Source organism: Colias croceus, chromosome 28 (assembly GCF_905220415.1).
Source record: "Colias croceus chromosome 28, ilColCroc2.1".
Lineage (NCBI taxonomy): Eukaryota > Metazoa > Arthropoda > Insecta > Lepidoptera > Pieridae > Colias > Colias croceus.
In genome coordinates this window covers 2,534,460-2,555,948 of record NC_059564.1, presented here as the reverse complement: position 1 = coordinate 2,555,948, position 21,489 = coordinate 2,534,460, and the positions used below count along the sequence as shown (strand labels likewise).

Below are 21,489 nucleotides of genomic sequence, written 5' to 3'. Positions count from 1 at the left end.
TCGGCGAGTTGTGTTTTACTGAATACTTTTCGCCGCTTTCGTGGCTCCATATTTCTGGAAAAAATATACCTAATTATATGTTTTATGTTAATTGAACCTAAAAAAAATATAATTTTTAATAGGCACCTATTATGTCATAAAAGTAATAAAAATATATTTGCACGCTCAATTACGAGCGGAATGTTTAAGGATCAATATTATCTGTATATACAAACATCTTTATTCTACATTCTGCAAATAAAGCAATTTGAATTTGAATTTGTAGATGAGAAACTAAACAATCTATATTCGATCGGTAATAGCTTCCTATAGTTGCTATTGCCGACCCACATGGGTCGGTATTAAAGTATGTAAGTATAAACCTAAATTGTATTACCGACCCATAAAAAAATGGTTATTTTAATTCATTTGACCATCAGACTATAAAATAGATTATAATTGATTAATGTCATACAAAATATGAACAAATGCATATTGTTTAAACAAAAAAAAAACAATGATTTACTACTGTAACTATTCGATAGGGATCCTCGAAAATATCATAACTTTGTATAAATTGACAACGCTAAAAGACACAACACTAGACAAAAAAGTTTAGTCGCTAATAGATTTTTATGAAGACTCATAGCTTAGATTTAAACTGGTCCATAAGACCACTTGTGTTAGTGTGATATAATAACATAAAAGAAAATAAAACAAAAAGTCACGTTGCTGCCATTGCCGACTTACGGGTCGTTGATACCTGCCACGACTTAAACTGGTGAAGCTAACACCGTCCCATTTTAATTTTAAGTTTTATCGTTTCAAATTACTTTTTATTAATAAAATGTTGTAAGAAATGAAAAGTTGACACTTAAATGCATTGACATTTAGTAATATAAATTAAAGTATAGATGTCATTTGTTTGTAAATGTCTTAAAAAGATACTCAGAGTACTTACCCGAAGGAACAACGGAACAGTACGACACGTCCTGCTTCCACGCTACCCCGCAGCAACTTACGCATTTTAACTCTTTTCTGCTCAGTTACTCACTCTAACGTTAAAGTATACGATGCTCAATTAATACATTCGTGTATAACTTTGCCTACCTATAGCTAGAATAGTTCTGGAAACGTTTAAATTTCGAATTACTTTTATAGGTCGGTAATACCTTCAGATTTTCGATGGGTCGTTGATAGCTGCGTTTACCTTAATTCATAAAACAGTTTATTTTTCATCTCAGAAGCATTAATTTTGTTAATTCATAAAATAGTTTATGGATAATCGTTAAAGATAATAATATACTTTCCATAAGGAAATGATTTTATACTGGACTAGCTGTGCCCGGTGCCCCGCAATGACCTATTATACTAGTAGACGCGGCATACGCCAACATCATTGCACTAAAAACAGCGTAATTAATACATACCTACTTACTAACGCTCTCTAACTCTCACGCACGAGACATAATACATGTCTCACTCATGTACTTCGTAATAACAACTGCCGATTAAAATACAAAAAGAACGTCCAGCCACGACGCTGAATGGTGCGTGACTAAATGAAACTCGGGCACTTAGCTGAGTTTTTTCTTGCCAAAATAGAGAGCGGGTAACGTATCTAGCTTTTTTATATATCATAGGTGCCCCGTGGTTTTACCCGCATTGCTCCGCTGCTGTTGGTTCTATCGTGATGATATTATATAGCCTAAGTAATTTCGGAGAGTAAACGCGTCAAACAAACAAACTCTTCAGCTTTATTATATTAGTATAGATTACAGCTTTTATCAATGTCGTGGTTTGAATAGCTGTGACATAAAGCTGGCCACTAACCGCACGACAAACTTTTACGATATTTTAATTTTTATATCGTTTATTCTTAATTGTATTTTAATTACTGCTTTTCATTATACACCGCATTTTATCGTAGATTACTGTTATGATAAATTAGCTTTAAAATGTTTTAGTGAGGTTAGGTTAGATTAATAAAATTATTTATTTATTTGTGAATTTATAAAGGAATTGAGTTATGTGAATTACGTTTTTATAGGATTTTCCGAAATTTAAAATTTCACATATTAAAAAAGAGCGTGTGTGTGCATACGTATCAGGAGTGAAACTTCTTTAGCAAGATTTAAAGATATTAAAATCGTCGCCTTACTCTATGACGTGACGGTATTGCCATGACGTTGAAATTTACTCTCCGCGGCCTAAAGAAGTTTTATTTCAAAAATATCTCAAAGAATTTATAAAAGTATTGGAATCTCATTGTAACTGTATGCTTGCCATTGTTTCCATTTGATCTCCTTTGTCGTTGTTGTGCAATTTATTTGGAAATAAATAAAAATTGTTGTTTATTTTGATGTATTTTATTTTGCCCCCTAGTGTGTATTGTATTTAAAATATAATGAAAATTATACCAATAAATATAAGAATTAAAGTTAAATATTATTTTTATCTATTATAATTTTTAAATTAAATAAAAATAATAAATATTTCAGGACAATTTTCACACACGGCACGATCTAATCCCATACTAAGCTTTCGCTTGTTTTATGGAAACCAGATGGCTGATAAACATACATACATATATAATTTTAAATAAATACTTATATAGATAATTAACACCCAGACACAGAGCAAACGTTCATTACACAAATATTTCCCCCGGGTGCAGGGAATCGAACCCACGACCTGTGGCTTGGAAGGCAGGGCCCCTACCAACCAAGCCAACCGGTCAGCCAAGAAGAATTATTATAAGAATATTAAGTATTGATACATATTAATAAAAATTTACAGGATTGACTAAAGCATTCATATTGATTACAAAAATCCTTAATTTTATATCTACCACGCGAAGTAGCTTAAATCAGGAAAAAAAATTGTTTTGCAAATTGTAGTTCTAAAAATATCATCACTAATTCCCGTATCAAACTTCAGTTATGAAAGTAAACTTTAATTCTATTGTGAAGTATTTTTGATAACTATTTTAGCACCTATTTATACCTACCTAATTATTTAAACCTAACTTTTGGTATTACTACAAAAATTTATCATAAAGATTACCATGAATCCGAGCGATTTCCTTGAAAATTAAATAATTAACATCATGTAAACTCCAATATTACAAGTCTTTGAAACTGGTAAAGTCACTTTCAATAACGACCATACTTCTATAAGGAAACACCAATTTACAATTTCAAACTAAAATTGACCTTAACTACATCGCACTAAAGTACAAAATGTTGTAAGACACACTATGATTAATCAAGTTGGCAATTGTATGGACCAATACGATTTAGAACGTAATTACTTTGATATAAAGTTCATTTTTGCTTGTACATAGTATAGAACGGTAACCACAAGTCTTGTAAATGTCAAACAACACAGTCGGCAAGAATGTCGCGGAACCGCGACGACGTATTCGAAATTTGAATTTAAACTGGCCAGTAAAATTAAAAAATGGTGGGAAATCTGTGGTTATCTTTTTTTATTGTGATAGTTTTGGCGGCAGTCCTCGATGGCCAGACCTTGGGAGGTAAGTGAAAGGAGATTTGACACAAAGAGGTTTTAGTTAGCTATTGCTACAGTCTATTACAAAACGTGCGTCATGTAATTTTTATAAAGAGAAAGTACAGTCGGACGCCCGGCATAAACGATGATGTAGAGTGATTGAAGGTCGTGCAAGCGTGATATTGGCACAATAAGGTTTAAAAACTAGAATTTGCATGGTATTCCAATAAGTTTGAAGCAATATAGTAATATACTAATACGCTAGTCTACATATTATCAATATTCTTAAAAGTTAATCAAAAAACGCTTAAACTCATAAAATTATTGTCACCGATCCTGTCCGTTCAGGTGGTCGGTTACATACAAACATGTGTATATACATAGAAGCGTGTAAGAGAATAGTAAAATTTTCAATTCGCAAAGTGTAACTGGCAGAGAATGCCTCTAGTATCAAGTTCGCCCTTGACTTTATATTTACATTTCAATATGCTTAAATGAATTCTGTTTTTTAGACTTATTTGTCTTGAAAATTTTCCAACAGTTGTCAATCTATAATAATCTTAAAAACACAAATTCTTGACTTTGACAGTTTTTCTTGAAAAATTTCCAATAAAATTGGAAAATTTTCAAGAAAAACTTAAACCTACAGGATAAATTACTGATGTTGTATAAATTCTCAAGTCTATCTGTAAGGCATGATATTCCTTATTAATATATGGAATATCAACCTACTTATCCTACCAAATGGGCGATTTTTCAAAATACGGTTTAAACTTTGTATTATAAACAAACAACCATTTAACAAGTGATAACTGCGTTAAAAACAACCGACTTCAAACCATGGACGAATATAATGTTCAAACTTAACAAAATTTACAAATACCTACAGACAAAAATGCTTATAAAATAAAAACTACTGGGCCTATCCGAATAAAATTTTTATGGGACCAATTCGACACCATCCCGCATCGAACTAAAAAAGAATCACGTAAATCGGTTCAGAAACCTCGGAGTAATCGGTGTACATACATAAAAAAAAAAACATACCGGCCGAATTGATAACCTCCTCCTTTTTTTGAAGTCGGTTAAAAAATCAGGTCAATTGGTATTTTACAGATTAAATTTTTAACTAAAGATTGAAAAATAATAACTAATAGTCAGTTTTGAGTAAGTTTGTGTGATGTCATGTTACAAAACAGTTCTTTCCTTTTCGATTGTAATGAATCAAAATCAATTCAGACATATTTTTATATAACAACTTATTCAATAAAATGAATCAGATGTTAAGACTTCAATCAAAAGTCCGGGTTCGAAAATGACGAGCACACACAAAAAATAATTTAAATATTCAGTTTATCTATATCTGTTCGCCTTTTTCAATCGGTGAAGGAAATCATCGTGATAAAACCGGCATTTTATAAAGTCAATCTATACTAATATTATTTTTTTTATTTTTATTTATTTTGGTAGGTAATCCAACAGCTTTACATTTTATAAGATTTTACTATTTTGTTGATTAATTGAACAAATTGCCAATAAGGATTACAACATATTATTCTTAAGAATAGACCATAAACTAGAAAGGTATACAATAATATTAATAAAAAACACAAAAATAACTACAATACAAACTTAGTTACTTAATGTGTGTGAGCGCATGTATGTGTGTGTGTGTGTCTGTGTGTGTGTGTGTGTGTGTGTGCGTGTAGGTGTTGCGTGTGTGCTAGTGCTTGTTTAAATAACCATTTATTTTAGATATTTCATTAGCAAAGCGTTGTTTAGAGAGTAGGAAAATGTCAGCACTTGCGTACTCTGCGTTGTATACACGCATAATGCGGTTTAACACACCGTTTCGTGCATAATTAGTGTTAACTTTAGGGATGGAAAATAAGTTAGTCTGACGCGTACGAAAATCGGGTACATTCAATTGCATCGATTCAAGCAAGTCTGAGCAGTCAATGTGGTTATTCCATAATGCGTGAAGCATCATTAGATCACTTCGTTTACGTCGTATTTCTCTATTTCGTAGCGGACACAAGCTTCATCATAGTTGTCAAAATAAGTAAAGTTTTTAAAACTTAAAAACCTGAGAAACCTTTTTTGTATTGATTCTATTCTATCTATGTATACGGCGTAGCTGGGAGACCAAATACTCGACGCGTAGTCGAGTATGCTTCGAATATAGGCCGAATATAGTGATTTTATACAATTTATGCTATTAAAATCTTTACATGATCGCTTTATGAAACCAAGTTGTTTATATGCTTTATTTACAATGATATCAATATGTTCCGACATAATCAATTTTGAATCCAGCGTTACGCCTAGATCACGTACACAGTTCACTTCTTTTATCAAAACATCGTTTATTTTATATTCAAAGTGTATTGGATATTTTTTTCTACTAAAAGTGATTTTTTGGCATTTATTAACATTTACACTTATACGATTCTTAATATAATATGCTGCTAGTCTATCTAAGTCACTTTGAATTAGGCGGCAGTGTTCGACGGATTCAATTCCGTAGTAAATTTTTTTATCATCAGCGTACATTAAGTAGCGTACGTGTTGTATGCAGGTAAATATATCAAATAAGTAGGCATTGTACAGCAATGGCCCGAGAATAGATCCTTGGGGTACCCCAGATACTATGCCCACAAAGTCACTCTTAGCAGAACCCAAAACTACCGCCTGTGTTCTGTTTACTATGTAAGAACAAATCCATCTGTGTAGGTCACCTCTTATACCAAGTGCGTAAAGTTTATTTTGAAGAATAATGTGATCGACACGATCGAAAGCTTTTTCAAAGTCCGTGTAGATTACGTCTACTTGCCGTCCATTGTTCATTTCATCAAAAGTATAATTGATTAAAACGGATAGGTTAGTGACAGTGGAACGTTTTTTCATAAAGCCATGCTGTTGAGGTGGTATAAATTTATAGACAAGTGGTGAGATGCGTTTATGAATAACGATCTCGAAAATTTTACTAAACGAATTCAGGATAGATATTGGCCTATAGTTTACAATCTGGTTTCTTGGTCCACTCTTATGTATTGGAACTATAAGTGCCTCTTTCCACTTGGCAGGAAACTCTCCATAACGGTTGACTGACAAATTAAAAATAATAGACAAGGGAAAGCTTAAAGAATCAGCACATTTTTTTAAGAACACTGGGGGTATTCCATCACTACCAGCGCCTTTATTTGTTTTGAGACTTTTTAAAATATGTTTAATTTCAATTGCATCTATTTCAATTTGAGAAATCAATTCATTGTTCAAGCAAGACGATGGAAGGAGGTAATTTTCATATGAGTTAGCAGGGCTTTTAAAAACGCTTTCGAAATGCTGGCTAAAAGCAGAACATACTTCAGTCGCGTCGTTGTAGCTGCTATTCATATAGGTCATAGTATTGGGGTAACCTTTATTATTCTGTCTAAGTGATTTTATGTGCGTCCAGAAGCTTTTTGGGTCTTTACGTATATACTCTTGAATGCGATCTACATAATGTTTGTAGCATTTCTTTTGCAACATTTTTTGCCTAGAACGAAGCAAACAAAATTCATCAAAATCTAAAGGGTTCCCGTACTGTTTCCATTTTTTGTGAGCCTTTAGTTTATCCCGCACAACATGAATAAGTGGCTTACTGTACCAGTTAGGGAATTTAAGTGCTGTTTTTCCCTTGGTCTTAGGTGTAAAAAGGGTGATTTGAGCATAAAGTCTCTGATAAAATACATCTACTAATTCGTTTATATTATTACCAACCAAAATTGTAGACCAGTCAGTTTTAGACAAATTATCGTTTATCACAGTAAAATTAGACCGATGGAAGTTGTACCGCGGCTTGCAGGCTTTTTTCATGCATTTTAATGTTAAATCTCTAGTGTCGATTTCTAAGCACGGATGATATGAGTCCTCAGGTACGAGTGGTTGTGAAGCTCTAAGGACCTCGACTTGAAAATTGCAAAATATTAGATCAAGAGTATTGTGCGCGATATTGGTAAAAAAAATTAAACTGTTCCAGTCCAGATAGGTTACATAAGTCTAAAAAATCGCTACAAGCCATTTGTAAGTCCACTGAACCCCTTTTCAATTGAGTACAGCCGTGTTCAGACCATTTTACATGCGGAAAGTTAAAATCCCCAAGTAATAATATGTTATCATTCGGGTTATCAAGTAAGAAGTTGGAGAGTAATGAGGTGAAAGCCGCGACAGTTCTAGCTTGATTTTTATCAGGAGGTATGTAAACGGCACCAATATGAAGGCATCGACGATTTTCAGATCCCAAAGTGTTTGAGGGTATAGTAACCCATAGCGATTCACAATCGTCGGTAGACTTCACAGGCTTTTCTTGAGCGAACATAGATTTTTTACAGCAGATCATAACGCCACCTCCAGTTTTCTTGCCAGAAAGATTCAGGTCACGATCGTATCTAAAAATGTCATAGCGATCATCACATAACTCTCCATTATAGAAACTGTCAGTTAGCCAGGTTTCGATTGCAATAATCACGTCATAATCATGTAATAGAACATTCAATTTAAAGTCCTCAATCTTCGTACGCAGACCACGAACATTTTGGTAAAATACTTTTGGAGCATTAGCCATTGATATATTGTACTATAAAATTCAGAAATATCGCAATACATAATAGAATCCTATCCCATATACATATTATATTATTCAACGCTATGTATAAAAGCACTATATCAAGTGTAATTATGATGTGTAGTGTAATGAGTAAAGTGTGAGTTTGTTTACAATGCATATTCAAAAAACAAGAAAAATCAACATTTAAATTATACGTAGAGATTAATATATTAGAACAGAAAATAGCAAAAGTAAATTCTAAGCAATTTTCGACAAGTCCTTTTTTGACGCTATAGATAAAGCTGGTGATTCCTCGTTTTTTCTTAAAAAAATATGGCAGTTCCTCACCCAGACAAATTTGTAAGACTTTTTTGCAGCAATATCCTTAGTTTCTTTTAGAAGGACTTTGTTATTGGGGGTCAAGTGATCGAAGACGTAGAACCTGGTTGGCTTGCCGGCAAAACCAATATCCTTCGTTGTAATACCCTTAGTTTTCCGTAAGCCTGATAGAATCCTGTCTTTTACGTTACGGTCTTTTAATTTGATGACAAGTGATCTTATAAAGCTGAAGAGTTTGTTTGTTTGTTTGAACGCGCTAATCTCGGGAACTCCTGGTCCGATTTGAAAAATTCTTTCGGTGTTAGATAGCCCATTTATCGAGGAAGGCTATAGGCTATATTATATCATCACGCTAAGACCAACAGGAGCGGAGCGCTGCGGCTGCGGGTAAAACCCCGGAGAACAGATAGTTTAATATAATTAATATAATATTATGTACATCTTTACATACTGCGATTTTTTTATTAGAGAAGTAAAAGGATAAGTTTCACCTTGTGGGGTTGTAAAGCAAATGTATTCACATAATATTAGGTATTGTTTATTTTTTACGGGCCAATATATAAGACAATAGTTATATTGAATAGTTAGATTTTTTTATTCGTTTCCAATCGTGAGTTCTATCAAAATTCAACGGTTTTATCAAAATCTATTTAGCAGTTTTCAGAGAGTACTTAAAACAATAGATAACTAAGTATGTAACTTTGAATTCAGAATGAATATTACCTTAAGTATGTTTATGTACGTCAGACGTAAAGTAATAATAATAGAATTCTTTTAAAAGGAAATTAATTATTTTTATAATTACGTTAGTGGTCTCGTGCGGTCATTTTATATGGTCACAGATAATAAATAGTATAGGCTTATTAAATGCCACTATCATTAGTTACAATTATTTTAAATATGCTCATATTATATTCACTTACTTTATTTTTTAATACATACATATGTAGTAACTATATATTTCCTCTTCACGATATTTATATTTATGACAAAGCCACGTTTGAATTCTAAATCTAAACCAGTCTCGAAGCCAGCTGAAAACTCACAAAAATTTCGTTAATATCAGTCTAACCATTTTACTGATGTATCATGACACACTTGTGACACACACAAGCACAGAAGAAAGATAGATACAGATAGAAAAAAAAGTATAAAGTATTGATAAGCACTCTATACTATTTAATATTATAAAGCTTTTGTTTACTCGTTTGGTTGTTTGGAAGCGCTGATCTAAGGAACTATGAGCCGATTTTAAAAATTCTTGTTAATTAATTCAGTGTCATTCATTTATCAAGGAAGGCTATAAACTATATGTATATCGTCATAATAAGACCAATAGGAGCGCAGCAATGCGGCTAAAACTACGGGGCACAGTATAAACATACAGTCAACGCTATAAGTATAGTATATTCATTTATCGAGGAAGGCTATAGACTATTTATCGTCATAATAAGACAAATAGGAGCGGAGCAATGCGGGTAATACCGCGGGACACAGTGTAAACATGCAGTCAACGCTATAAGTATAGTACCTATATTAGCTTACCCAGCTGTTCCATAACAATTAAAAAAATCATGCGTAATACAAGAATAAATTACTTAAAAAACGTTACAAACGTGCACACAAGTTATATAATTTCGCTTGCCATGGGCAGATGGACAACCCGTCAGGGTTTCAAGGTGAACAAGGTATTAATATTCTGGCCAGCACCGTGGCCACTGCCCGCTTGACGTTACAAAATGATCCACATTTGTGTGACTTAACAGACTTTTAAAAGGATTATGTGATTTGAAAATCGATAAGTAGGACTATAATAAAATGCACAATACTATATACTTAGTTACGAATTTACTACATACATCATACGTCTTATCCCAAGTAAAGAAACATTTAAAATTAAGAAAAATATATTATGTGAACCTATTTACTATCGAAAAGTGAAATAATTATTACGTTTTAACTTTATATTTAATTAAAAGTAAATAAAATGCCTATGCGTTCAAATATAAACTTGCATTTTTCCATAATAATCAAAAAACATTGAACAGATCTTGAATCAACTTATGTTCATATTATGTCAAGTTCAAAAGAAGTTTATACGAGTTATTTTAGCATGTGTGTGTGTGTGACCACTACCAAAGTAAGCGTAATAATCATAAAATATGTATGTTACCTAGTAAAACAAGGCACTTTTCTAAAAGTATTTTTGGAATGGGTCCAATATTGTATAATAAATTGCCTAAGGCAATGGCAGAAATAGGAAATACAGCTCTATTTAAATCTAAATTAAAAGAACTTTTAGTACAGAAATGTTATTATTGTGTAAGGGACTACATTAATGATAAATCACTTGACATTTAATATGTATAATAACTATTGACTTATTGATGTGTATTTTTTTATTATTAATGAATTTGATAATTTAATAATAATATTGAAATTTAGGATAAAATTATTAATTGTAATTCCATATGCCTTGACGGGTAGAATATGGCTGGATCTCATATTTGTATAACACCTTGTATTGTACCCATGTTCATGGAATAAAATATTTGAATTTGAATTTGAATTTGAATATATGAATGACTGTGTTATAAATGGGGTATCATAAAGAGTCTTACATTAAAACATATTTAAAGCCGAAAACAGCTTTCAAGGGCATATTTTAAAGGTTTTTAGAGCGCGAATTTTCACTGCGGATATGAGAATTTAGATTAATTAATCTCGCTAAATTATGAGAAGGAAATAAAATACAGTTTACAAATCACATGTACCTTTTTTTTTATAGTGGGGAAATCTTCCAAAGATACCCACGGCCCCCGGGGAAGGAGCCGTGGGTTATGTCGGATTCTTACCGACTAAAACCCCACTGTGTTCCGTCGAGCCGCTTTAATGATGGGGCCGCGGGTATTGGTTAGAATTATTCCGCTACAAATCACATGTACCTGCGACAATTTGTAAATACAAAATCAGGTTCCACGTTGATATGTTTGATATGTGACATATTTTACGTAAAATACGCATTTATAAAAATATTAAACTTTGACATAAATTAAAACGAATAAATAGGATAAACAACGGCTAACCTTCATTATATTTTTTGGTTATTTTACGTTCAATATAATATGTATAAATCCATAATAATATTATAAATGCGAAAGTAACTCTGTCTGTCTGTCTGTTACTCATTCACGCCTAAACTACTGAACCAATTTGCATGAAATTTGGTATGGAGATATTTTGATACCCGAAAAAGGACATAGGCTACCTTTTCTAGCGAAATATGTACCACGCGCGAAGCCGGAGCGGACCTCTAGTAAATAATACACCTACGACGATTTAAATTTGACCTATAGGTATATTATAGTTACGCAATATTGTTTGTCAAGTTAACCAAGTTAAATTCATGCTTATTTATATTGCAACTTTGTCTGTTACTTTTGCGAATTGCATCCGTTGTTCTATTAATTATTATTATATTAGCTTTCCGCCCGCTTCTTCGCCCGCTTCGTCTGAAACCTAATAAATCATATACTTTTAAATAAAAGAATAATTATCAAAATCGGTTCGACCTATCGAAACTCAAAAAATACAGTCGAATAGTTGAACTCCTTCTTTTTTGAAGTCGGTTGAAAATATATTATATATTAATAAATACATAGATTTTGATGCGATGTGGTTAGTCAGCGCTATAGTAATCTTATCGTGAAAAATTAGATGGAAACTTCCATTATTTATAAAGATAAGTGCATGTTTTTCACACGATTTCACAAGAATTACGCAGTTTTTATTGAGAACTAGCGGTCTGCCCCGGCTTCGCCCGTGGTACATGTTTACGTTTTCTCTACATAAGATCCATCCTCGAACTTCAAGGTATATTATAAAAAAAGAATTAACGAAATCGGTTAAGCCGTTCTCGAGTTATGCGCTTACCAACACATTTTGGGATTCATTTTTATATTATAGATTAATTTTGTTTTCAGATGATCAGCACTTTTTATTTTTGTTGACTTTTTCTCGTATAGCTACCAGTTCCCAAAATTTCGTTTATATCGGTTCAGTGGTTTTTTGGATCCTTAACTTAATAGCGAAGTTAACTTTCGCATTTACGTCAGTAGGTTAGAAACAGATGGTTTATTGCACGATACAAAAGAGTTAAACGGGCGCCAAGCTTATATGTTACTAGCACAAACTACTAACGACAGATGAGTAGGTAATTAATTAGTAATTACTTTATACGTTAAACTTAACTTATATATACGTATTAATAAAATTTAAATGTCATTTTATATGTGAAAGCATATTTTTTTACATTCCATAAAACACTTTTTTGTCCGTCTCATTTCGCTTCGGAACGGCTACATTCAATACATCAGTTTTACACGTCAAGTCGTATTTATTTAAATAAACAAACAACCAAAACGAAATAGATTAAAAGATAATGACTCTAAAATTGAAACATCTTGTTATTTATTGAGCAAATAAAAAATAATAGAAATTCGTCATTATTATTTTAACCGAGGTCATTTTCGCTCATTGCAATAACTTTGCAACTTGCAACTGAATAGCTATGTTTTTGTTAATTATTTAGTGAATCTGTTTTATCTTGATGAAATCTATATTTTTTGATGTATATAATAAGTATATAATATATAAAAATCTTTTAAATTTTTATATATTATATACTAGCTTTCCACCCGCGGCATCGCCCGCGCTGTCAAAGAAAACTCGCATAGTTCCCATTCCCGTGGGATTTCCGGGATAAAACCTATCCTATGTCCTTTCTCGGGTATCAAAATATCTCTATACAAAATTTCATGCAAATTGGTTCAGTAGTTAAGGCGTGATTGAGTAACAGACAGACAGACAGACAGAGTTACTTTCGTATAAGTATCGTACAAATACGATAATTTTTAGTTAAATGTCTATAGTGTGAAAAAAAGTTTCACTTTTACCGTGGTTTCATAAAACCACACAACATTTTTCTTTCTACGTTTTTATACTGATCCTATATCAATATTACTTAAAAATTAAAATCAATATCGAAAGGAGAAAACACACTGTATATCCTACTACATAAATATTAACGAAAGTATGTTTGTTTATTTGTTACTCCTCACATAAAAACTGCTGAATCGATTTTCATGAAATTTTGCACACACATAGAGGATAACTTAGACTGACACAAAGGATAGTTTTTATCCCGAAAATACCACGGGATCGGGAACTATACAGCTTTTCCTTTGACTACACGGGCGAAAAGTTACAAGTCATCTTAATAGTCGAAAAATGTATAATTTAAATAAGCCAGTTGAAAAGCTGGTCGGGTATAATATATTATCATATCTAGGACAGTATATGAAAACAGCGAGGCTTTACGCATGCCAGTGAAAAGTGTCGTAGAGCATAAAATTATAGACTAAATAACTGTAATCAAAGGAAATTGTATAAAAATTACATGGACGCTTGTGCGTACTATCTAATCGTTGTTTTGAAGATAATGAGACTTAAATTGTTTTTATTTTGGTATACATGTATTTTGGTGTAATGACTGATAAGAAAGTATATTTAACTTTAAAATGTTTAATGAGATATTTCCATATATGTACTCAAACATTTATTTATTCAATTAGACTTCTTCTAGAACCACTTTTGAATCGTCATTACACATTTTTAACATTTACCACCGACTCGGAAAGCAGTATCTATGGAGAAGAACCGGCAAGAGAATCCATAGTTGTTTTATAATCATGTCAATATTACAATTTAATTCTACATGGTAATATGTAACTACATATGACATAATATGCCAAAAAACTATATAACATTTTAATCATGTTGAATTTCATTTTAAAATTAAATGAATGTTTTCGAAATAAATTTAGAACGTAAATATTAAGCCTACATTCAATTTAATAATATACCATAACAAAATAAAAATATATCATCAGCCTATAGGCTACAACAGGCTATGGCTGAAAAACAGCGGTGAAAGCACTGGCCTTTTAGTCATTGTTTCCACCATATGCTGAGTCCATAGCCTTTTCGTAGTAAACTGTTATTTTTCTTGTGTATTTTTTTTGTTTATGCGTTTGATTTTTACTGCGAATAAATTCTTATTCTATTCTTCTTCTATTCTATTCAGCCTTATTTAAGGATTTTTTATTTACCTACGGTCAGCCCCGGCTTCGCTCGTGGTACATGTTTACGTTTTCTCTCCATAAGAACTATACTCGTACTTCAATAAATATTATTAAAAAAATTTTGAAAATGTGTGCGTGTACTAGAGTACACACGTATGAAGTGAAACTTCTTCATGACCTTATTTTTCAAAAAATAATTTACTATATGCAACTTTACAGAAATACGTCGAATCACGCGTGGTAGGGACAAGAAAAAGATGGCGCGTAACGGAAAAATGTCAAGCGTAACGAAAAAATGTTACACTAATTTTTATCCAACCCCGATAAAGAAGTTACACTTCAATAATGAAATCGGTTCGGCTGTTCTCGAGTTTTGCGCTTAACAACACATTTAGCGATTTATTTTTATTGTATAGATTATTTAATATGATTTAATTTTACTTTCCAGGTCCCATGCATGGCAAGGTGGTAGTATGCTACGTAGCCACCTGGGCGGTATACCGGCCTGGTGCGGGCAAGTTCGAGCAGAGCGATCTGGAGCCCTCCCTGTGTACACACTTGGTGTACTCCTTCGCGGGGTTGGACGAACATACTAATAGCATTAAGAGTCTCGGTGAGGGTTATTCTGAATTCATTTATTGTGGTTTGTAAAAAGATAGTCATGCTTAACGTCTAACATGACGTCGTAACTGAATATTAATTTAGTGGAATAAAAAACCCAAATGGTCGCCTTACTCCATGACGTGACCGTAGTGCAATGACTCGACTTTGAAATTTTACTCTCAACGCGCCTAAAGAAGCGACTTCAAAAATAAAAAAAACGACATGAAAATAGTCATATATTATGCTTAAAGCTATTTTTTGAAATTGATCTATCTGTAAAAATTTCTCTTATGTACGTCGTCACTATTTTATCAAGAAAACTAGTCCCCATTAATGAATAGTCTTGAATTCCTAATGATATTCTAATTCGTTAATATTTTTACAAAGAAATACGATAAATGCTTTCCTCGTTGATAAACAATGGTCATAAATTTAAGCAGTAAACATAAAATTCACAAAAGATGCTTTTTAAATGGTTTTTTTTTATCAAAACACTAGCCTTCTGCCCGCGGCTTCGCCCGCTTTGTCTAACACCTAATAAATAATATATTAAACCTTCTTCTTGAATCGCTCTATCTTATAAAAAAACCGCATCAAAATCGGTTGCGTAGTTTTCAAGATTTAAGCATACAAAGTCACATAGGGACAGAGTAAGCGACTTTGTTTTGTAATATGTAGTGATATCATATCCATAGAATTTTATACAATTTACTATATATATAACATTTATTACAAAATTCCAGACCCTTGGCAAGATTTAGAAAAGGACTATGGCAGAGCTGGTTACAAACGACTTGTAGCCCTTAAAGAGAGGTACCCTCACCTCAAAGTGACAGTTGCTATTGGTGGATGGAACGAAGGATCTGCTAAATATTCCAAGATGGCCGCCAGCCCGGAGTCCAGAGCGAAGTTTATACAGAGTGTCATGACGTTCTTAGAGTATGTATTTTTATATATCAATTTAGGTAATTGATATATAAAAATACTTTAATATTATAAAGCTGAAGAGTTTGTTTGTTTGAACGCGCTAATCTCAGGAACTTCTGGTCTGATTTTAAAAATTATCTCTATGTTAGATAGCCCATTTATCGAGGAGGGCTATAGGCTATATATCATCACGCTAAGACCAACAGGAGCGGAGCAATGCGGGTGTAACCGCGGAGCACAGCTAATGTTTCATATAATTAAAGCTTATAAAGCATGCAAGCTTTTTAAAGCATTCAGTTAAATTTATTAATGTACTTATGTAAAATATATATTTTGATATTAATAATTAATTAATAAACATTCAGAAATGACAAAAATTTTCCTTACTGTTATATCAATATTGTTACCTACAATATTGTATTAAGTACGTACTTAAATTTAATTTAACAGCACTTACAAGTTCGACGGTCTTGACTTGGATTGGGAATATCCGACCAGACGAGATGGAAACCCAGAGGACAAAGTTAACTACGTGTCTATGGTGAAGGTATGATTGTATATTTTATATTATATTCGAGATATAGCAAAAGAAGACTTTTTATTTTGTGTTTTAAATATAAATAATATGAAGATCTTAATCCAATATATGTAGTAATATATATTCCGACTGTACATTATCTATAGTAATTAAACAATTAGAAATCAATAGTTTTTAAAAACCCTCTATTTTTATTCAGTTGCTAGGAAAAAATACTTCTTTTAAGCGATAAAATAATTACCTATTGTTTGTTCTCTCGTAAACTCGGGATCTAATGCACCGATTTCAATAATCTTTTACCGATAGAAAGCTAAGCTATCTGTGAATATCATAGACTGTATTTTATTGTGTTTTGCCAGCTAGTTATTAATAATTTTCTCCCATCTCCAGGAACTAAAAGACGCCTTCGAGTCGCGCGGCTACATCCTCACAGCCGCGCTCGGCGCCGGCAAGGAGACCATGGACGCTGCTTACGATTTGGCCAAGCTCAGCCGATACCTGGACTTCATACACATGATGTGTTATGATTACCACGGGACTTGGGATGGGGTTGTGGGGGCTAATGCTCCGTTGAGAGGCACCAATGATCAAGATGTGTTGAGCGTGGTATGTTTCTCTATTGTTTAAGAATAATATTTTGTATATTAGGACAATTTTTTTTTGTAATAGATTATAATATGTTAGATCATGACTATTCTGTTTACTTTTACTAATTTTATAATTTTTGATAGTAGTTATAGATTTTAGGTTAGAATTTAGGTAAAGATTAGCGTATCTTCCGGTTTTTTTTTAAATAAGATAATTCTATTTTATTATGAGGTATATTAGTTACCTATGTACCTATATTGATTGTTGCTATCTCGTATATGAATTAATGAATCTTATTTAATCCCTATTACTCTTTTGTGCTTTTCTATAATAATTCTCACTCAAAGTGAAAATTCTTAACTAAATCCAATTCCATTTTTAATACCATACAATTATAAATATATATGGTTTTATGAAACCACGGTAAAAGTGAAACTTTTTTTCACACTATAGACATTTAACTAAAAATTATCGTATTTGTACTTTAATTATCGTACGTATCGTGCGTCACGCGACATGCGCTACACAGACCAAAAAGTTTGAGACGATGTAATAAAAGTTTCACTTTAATATAATATAATACAATACTTCAATTTCCAGGAATACACAATAAAATACATGCTAGCGCACGGTGTGAGCCCGTACAAGATGGTGCTCGGTCTGCCGATGTACGGCCGCAGCTTCTACCTCGAGAATCCCGGAGTAAAGAAGATACTGTTCGGAGTGACAGCTGTCAAGAGTACGGGCTTCCCCGGACCGTTTACTAAGGAGGCTGGGTTCTTGGGTTATAATGAGGTGCGGAACTTATTGAGTTTTACATCATAATCATTTATCCATACTAATATTATAAATCCGAAAGTAACTCTGTCTGTCTGTTATTCAATCACGCCTTAACTACTGAACCAATTTGCATGAAATTTGGTATAGAGATATTTTGATACCCGAGAAAGGACATAGGATAGGTTTTATCCCGGAAATCCCACGGGAACGGGAACTATGCGGGTTTTTCTTTGACTGCGCGGGCGATGCCGCGGGTGGAAAGCTAGTTCACCATAAATAAAAAATTAAATACATAGAAATCATTATCTTAAATAATTAAACATATAAAATACAAAGACATTATAATAGGACCTAATGATTAAAAAGATAGTAATATGACCTGCAGGCCTCTAAGACAGCCTATTGTTATGGTGTGATAGCACAGACTAATAATAATATACTACGTACGTACTACAATTAGTGATAGTTTAAAGTTGAAAATATACAGTTCAATTAGGTATTGTCTAGAAAAAATCGAGATGAGAAATTTTAAGGACCTGCATAGTTAATAGTGTTAATACCGTGTCAAATTTACATAAAGTGACTTCGTTATTTTAATATCCACAAATAATATTTTTTCCCATTAGCTAAGACAAAACTCGTAAAACGTACTTGTAAAATGTATAATATAAGTAAATATTGTGTACTATAAGTAAATAATTATATTAATTTTCATGTTTTCGTCAGCCTAAAACTACTTATCTAAGTAAAATCGATTTAATTTTCCATACAATTCCATAGATATGCATGGAAACAACAAACAAATCGACAGAATGGACACACCACTGGCACGAGCAGACCGCCACACCGTACTTACGAGATGGAGCTAGAGTTATCACGTATGATAACGCGAGGTCTATTGCTATTAAAGTCAAGTAAGTATTCATGATTGTTTTAATCGGTTTGCGTTGATCATACCGTGATAAAACTAGCTTTCCGCCCGCAGCTTCGCCCGCTTTGTCTAAAACCTAATCTAAGTATAATAATATTATAAAGCTGAAGAGTTTGTTTGAAAGCGCTATTCTCAGGAACTAATGGTCCGATTTGAAAAATTCTTTCGGCCCATTCATCGAGGAAGGCTATAGGCTATCATCTCTCTAAGATCAACAGGAGCGAAGCAAGCGAATGGCGAAGCAAGGTGAAACCGCGGAGCGCAGCTAGTAACTTTTATACTAAAACATTCCTCTTGAATCACTCTATGAATAGTATCAAAAAATCGCTCCGTTGCAATGCAATGCAAGGACAAAATATTATATACTTTCGCATATACGTAATAGGTATTATATAGGAAAGGATAAATAAATAAATCGATGTAGGTATTTTATTGAACATAGTAGGTACATATGTTTAATTTTTATATGTGTTAACAAATAATAAAACATGGACATACAAAGTCCCAACTAAGTATTCCTTTTTACTTTATTAAATCTGTCTATCAATTTTTCGAATCACGGCCAATCCAATCCAATCCATAAACGCAGACAACGAATCTATTCTAATTCTAAATTCAAACCAATACAAAAATTTTAAATTCAAAATCCCGCTCAAGGTAATATTTCTTTTTTTCTGAATGGCCATAGACTACAAGAAACAATGACATTAAAACATTTTTCAAAATCGCCGTTAAACTACATTGACTACCTTGTTGACTACAAAATATAACAATGACATTTAACTTTTTTCAGAATGGCAATTAACTTTTTTTTCAATGGCCATAGGCTACAAATAATAATGACATTTTATTCCAGAATGGCCATCGACTACGGTCTCGGAGGGCTGATGGTGTGGAGTATAGACACGGACGACTTCCGCGGCGCGTGCGAGAGCGAGACGGATGCGTATGTTGACTTCGTAGAGCGGTACGATAAGATTGTTGATGAACCGATCTTGCAAGAGGCGCTGAAAACATTGAAGTTGCCTGATGGTATGTATACTATAATACTAAAAGAGAGAAATACTTATTATTCCTCACAAAATAAAAGGAGCAGCGTGAATGTTAAATTATTAAATAAAACACTTATATTTACAGATAATATTTAATATATTGTCAATAGTTAATTTATTGTCTCAGTTCATAAGACTAAAACGTAATGAAACGTAACCTCTCTATGAAGCTATTTACGCAATGATCTAAGATTTACGCTATTAACTAAGCCAATAACACTTCTAAAGTCATAACTTTCCTTCTTACACAGTTAAGAATTAAGTAACGTGGCCGTATTTTCGTTTATTAATAAATTACGAAATAATATCTCTCATATATTTATTACAACTTCTATGAACAATATGCATTAGATTTCAATATTTTCCGCCGTTGAAAAAATTCAAATTTATTCTATTAATTGAAAACTGTTTTCCAGCAAACCGCATAGAAAACCTCAGCAGGCGCACAGCTTACGTGGTCTCCAACAACCGCCTCCACTTACGTTTACCAGAAGAAACTTATTCCAATTACAATCTCATGAGAACCATAAACGAAGCGACACTAATGGCTTTGGAGGAAAAGAGAATTCTAGACGAAATAGAACTGGTCAATAAGAAGAACGAGATAGAAGAAAGAGGCGAGAAAAGCGCAGCAAATGTGACAGCTGTCAGTGTCATTTGCATAGTGTTGAGTTTGCTCGCAATGAGGTTTTAGTTTATAACAATTTTTTTATTTTTTTTGAATGTCGCAAGTCATAAAATATTGAATAATATTTCTATTATAATTCCAAATCAAATTTATATGAAATAACTTATTTGGAAGTTACAGGCGTTACGGTTTTAAAACACGATTAATTATTTTAGATTTAATTTAGCATTGAAAAATGTATGCAATACTTGATTTGTGTTTGATCACTAGTGCCTTTAATTTCAAAAAAGGAATTACTCAAAGCATGAAAAACTAAGAAGCGAAATTTTTTAAAAGTAGGGCCATTACCATTGACGTAAAATTGAACCATTCACATGTTACATAATTATTATTATATTGTATTGTATTATGGACGCACTTATTACCTAATGTAATTTTTTTTTACATTGTAATTAGTATTATTTTAACATCACTAAAGATTTAAAAGCCAATAAGATTGACATTTACTTATTTGGTATCGATTTTTTTTTAAATATGTATATGTGTTTTTTTTATATACAATAATTAGAATTTAGGTGTTAGTGTAAATATTAAGGAAAAAACCACTAAACTGCCAAATCTGTGTATATTAGAGCTAGCTTTCGTCACCCTTCTTCACTTATAAGTTTGCTTTTTACAACATTATTATTAGAATTAAGAAAAATTCATCAAAATCTGTTCAGCAGTTTATATGATAAACTTTAACAACCCGTTGCTTTCTTATGTACATAATAAATAATTAAAATACCTAATGGTTATTTGAATAAGAATTAATTTTCAAAAAAATACGATTACTATTCAATAGGTATTTTTTTTAATTTCCTCATCGCGTACAATAATA

General features: G+C 32.4%; 1 protein-coding gene across 1 annotated transcript; it reads left to right on the top strand.

Annotated features, from left to right (window-relative positions):
* The first annotated feature begins 3,378 nt into the window (after positions 1–3,378).
* On the top strand, positions 3,379–21,382 carry LOC123703978 (probable chitinase 2). Its single transcript, XM_045652202.1, has 9 exons — positions 3,379–3,517; positions 15,011–15,175; positions 15,909–16,104; positions 16,543–16,639; positions 17,021–17,236; positions 17,819–18,013; positions 18,779–18,912; positions 19,786–19,961; positions 20,398–21,382. Exons 1-9 carry the CDS (start codon positions 3,442–3,444, stop codon positions 20,673–20,675), a joined length of 1,533 nt encoding a protein of 510 aa, XP_045508158.1. The 5' UTR covers positions 3,379–3,441; the 3' UTR covers positions 20,676–21,382.
* The last annotated feature ends 107 nt before the right edge of the window (positions 21,383–21,489 follow it).